Here is a 4,219-nt window from a genome sequence, read left to right as displayed (position 1 = left end):
TATTAAATGTTATTATTTCCTTATATTCGAATATTAAATTATATTTCCAAGACGAAATATTAAAACCAACATCTTTAAACAAATGCAGCTTCCTTTTATTCCATTATTCATTTTTTTTTCATATGTTGAATTTTGTTCAAAATTGAAGTTAAAAATATTTTGGTGTGCAATTTGGAGTAATATTTAGTACTTCATAAATTTATGTTTGGGCGAGAGAACTTGAAGTTAACATAATTTTTTGAAACGACTGCCAGTGTCAAACATTGGGGTTCAGTTAAAATGTCATTGTAAAATCGAATGTATTAATTTATGCAAACAGCACGACCTTTTCCATAACCATGGACTGCCCAAAACTACCGTGGATGGTGGAATTTTACAGTGGCGAAAAAGGCGAAGTCTTGAACGGACAGCTTTCGGCAGCGTTCGCCACCACAACCCTAGAATACCTCAGCCATTTGAACATCAAATCAAAAGCGTCCACTTTTAGAGGAACTCAGCTGGTATGCGCGATACCCGCTCAGGCAACCTGCAACACCATCGAAGACATGATAAAAGTGGGAATGTCGGTTGCCAGAATATCGTGTCCTGGCAATGAAAAACAAACTATACTGGATCTCATCAATAAAGTAAAGAGTGTAAGCGAATCGTACAGCAAAAGGATAGGCAGGATATATCCATTGGGTTTGGCTTTGGATATACGGGGTACTGAAATCCGAATCGGACAACTGCGACAAAGAAAAAGCCCGGTGCACCTGCCCAAAGGTAAAATAATAACTATTACAACGGATGATTCCTTCGAAGAATATGTGACCAAAGACACAATATATGTGGACTACCCCAAACTGCCTGGATTGATACAACCAGGAGACAAACTATTTCTCGATCACGGGATGATTCGACTGTCGGCCATCGAAACGGCGGAAAATATTGTGAAATGTATAGTAGATAAAGCCGGCGACTTGGTCAGCAGAGTTTCCGTCACTCTGCCAAATACTCCCATGGAGCTACCAGCTGTATGCGAGGAAGATAAAGAAATAGTAAAACTGGCTATCGACAACAGCATCGATTTCCTTTTTGTGAGCGGGATATGCAACAGCCAAAACGTTGTGGAAGTCAGGAATCTGTTCGGCGCACTGGGCGATAAAATCCAAATAATACCTCAAATAGAGAACGCTACGGCTATCGAAAACATCGACGACATCTTGGATAGATCTGACGGCGTGTATATCGACACCGAGCAGCTGCTCCTACAAATACCGAAAGAAAAAGTTTTTCTCGCGCAAAAATCGATCCTGGCCAAGTGCAATTTGAAAGGTATGCCAGTGATTTGCCCGACAAACGTATCCGATAGTTCGTCGTTATCCAAAGCGGAAATTTGCGATACAGCAAACTCCATTATCGACGGTGCTAGCGCCCTGCTGATACCGCAGAACGCTTGCACGAAAGACATCGTCAAAGAAGTCTGCATGGTATGCCGGGAAGCCGAAGCCGCTGTCTATCAGAAGCAAATTTTCACAGAATTGGTTCACGATATATCTATCCCGAACGAAATTCTGTACTCGTTGTGTATTTCTGCCGTAGCGGCGTCGCTAAAATCTAGTGCTGCCGCAATAGTATGCCTCACCACCTCCGGCAGAACTGCGAAACTCTTATCAAGGTTCAAACCAAGATGTCCCGTCATCACCGTAACAAGGTACGCCCGAATTGCCAGGCTACTGAGATTATACAAAGGAGTAGAGCCGTTGGTCTACCTTAAACCTTTTGACGGCGATTGGGCTAAAGATGTGGAGGAGAGAGTGCAAATCGGCATTACGTACGGGAAATATCTCGGATACATCCGCATGGGCGATGCCGTAGTGACGGTGACCGGTTCAAAGCCCGAAGCTGGTTTGCAAAACTCAATGAAAATTGTGTATGCTTCAGAATATGACACTCTCCACACCAGAAAATAAAACTGTTTGTAGTTACACCTTTTAGTTGGTTTGAGGAGTGTAGGATATAGGAAGACCTGCTTATCTTTGACGACATATCGATTTTCATTTCAAGTCCTAAATACGGCCAGTTTATTGAGTGTTTGCTGACATGATATAATGTTCTTTAAAACGCAATAGGTTTCAAGATGCTACATTGGATTGCTCTTGCTCTGATGATCAAAAATCAGCCTATTATGTTAATCAGGTTATCCCTGATATAACGGTGGTTAAGGTTCTGGAAGCTATCCTACATCAGTGCTAGACTTACTGTATGGGTCTTGTGCTTCCTGTTGCATTCGAATTGATTTGGTTCCTTGCTATCGCGGTATCACCAAATCCAAAATTGTGACCCCTATAAAAATTGTACTTGGTACGAATGGTTTTCTTTTGTTGTAGTAACGATTGTCGCACCTATTATCCTTTTCAGGCTGTTTAAGGAAGGTTTGTAAGTATTTGTTTTTTATTGAAAGGAATATATTTTCGTTTGGAGGTTATGGCATCGTTAAAACGGAAAAATCAATATTCGGCGGTTCTAAATCTCGAACCAAATATTCGCATTTCATATTTCATTTGTTCTACAGAAACTCTCTAATTATGTAAATGAGCTAATAGAATCGAATTGGTTTAGGTTCCTTGCTATCGCCATATCATTGAATCCAAAATTATGACCCATATCAAAATTGTACTTGGTGCGAATAGTGTGTTTTTGCTTTACTCACGCTTGTCGCACCTGTTACCCTTTTCAGAGAATTTCCAAGTATGTGTTTTTTGTTGAAGGAATTATATTTTCGTTTGGAGTTTATAGCATCGTTTGCCGGTTTTAAATCTCGAACCAAACATTCGCATTTCATATTTCATTTGTTCTGCCGAAACTCTCCCTCTAACAAACCGAAAATCTTTTATTAGAGACGGGATACCGCTCTGGTCTGGCGGCTAGCCTAGTATAATTAGCCAAGGACAACAGTTTTTCGAGGCAGGTTCGCTTTCCATAAGTTTCTTTTTACTCCCGGATCCAGAAATTTAAGAAATTATCGTTAGATACGGACAATAACAAATGTAATTAATTTTATCTTTAGACGGTAATAAAGTATGTATTACCAACGCAGGTTCTCGCATCGAATTCCGCAAAAAAGGGACAACAAAAAATCGCGGTACAATCCTCGAATAAATGAGGCCTTGGAACGTGTTTTGTAAAGGGGTCTCGAAACGGCAGCTTCCCTCCACATATGTACCCCCTAATGTTACTGTTTCCCCTACACAACCGTCGAAGTGATTTGATTAACAATATGTGTTATACTTTATCTGGAGTGTTCGAAATTGATTTGACGGAGAAGGAAACAAAATTTCAAAAAGCCTCAATCTTACACCCTTTTGACGTTCATATTGCATATGAAAATCGGATAAGGAAGCGAAGTCTGTGTCACGTCATACATTCGAAGTCTTGGACGACTTTACAAAATACAATATTAAAAAAGGAGTTTTTTTTTTAAATTTCCAAATATTTTCTGCATGGACTAGACTCAGTTCAGTCTCCTTCGAGATTTGCAAAAATCCATTAATCTGCTGTTTAGAAAAATAATAATAATATAATAATATTTATTGTTCAATCACCAAAATGACATGTAACAGACCTTAGAAGGGCAGCCATCAAGATCCAGATTATTGTTTATAAAATAGAATTGAATAGAATTTTATTGATCATATTTGTACAATTTTACAGATACATTATAGCAAGTAAAACAAATAGATAGCTAAAAAATATGAATAAAATACAATATTTCATTATTTAATTTATATTTACTAAAATTTATTAACTTCATTTACAAGTGCCAAAAGTAGTTTCAGAAGAAAACAAAGTTGGGAAAAGGTAAAGAAAAGGGCATGTTTGCTATAAGAATTGAACACTACTGAGACCACAACCACTGCTTTCCGATATTAGTTCTAAGCGTTTATTTATCCTGATAAATACTATATATATACTGGGATACAAAGTCGATGTTTTCCTTCTGCGCAGATTCAAGTTGTTTATTGATGTGTTAAAAGTATTTTTCCTATAGAGGTAAAAGAGCATTTTAGTTTTAATAATCTTAAAGAAAAAGGGCATTCATAATCAATACATACATCAAAGGTGTCTATTGAGTCAACCCCACTCAGCAAGATGTGTTATTCTCACTCCATAAACCAACTTTAGATAGTTCGGTAACGATTGATAGCACCAAACAAAGCCCTTATACAGCACTGGAGTG

The 4,219-nt window shown here is 38.3% G+C and overlaps 1 protein-coding gene across 1 annotated transcript; it reads left to right on the top strand.

Moving 5' to 3' along the window:
* The first annotated feature begins 274 nt into the window (after window positions 1–274).
* LOC132699674 (pyruvate kinase-like) lies at window positions 275–1,982 on the top strand. The gene has a single exon (XM_060666521.1). It carries the CDS (start codon window positions 339–341, stop codon window positions 1,950–1,952), a length of 1,614 nt encoding a protein of 537 aa, XP_060522504.1. The 5' UTR covers window positions 275–338; the 3' UTR covers window positions 1,953–1,982.
* Window positions 1,983–4,219: the final 2,237 nt, after the last annotated feature.

Source organism: Cylas formicarius, unplaced genomic scaffold (genome assembly GCF_029955315.1).
Source record: "Cylas formicarius isolate icCylForm1 unplaced genomic scaffold, icCylForm1.1 PGA_scaffold_3__17_contigs__length_32017465, whole genome shotgun sequence".
In the NCBI taxonomy this organism is placed as follows: Eukaryota; Metazoa; Arthropoda; class Insecta; order Coleoptera; family Brentidae; genus Cylas; species Cylas formicarius.
The sequence above is the reverse complement of the archived record's forward strand: the minus strand, read 5'-3'. Positions and strand labels throughout refer to the sequence as shown.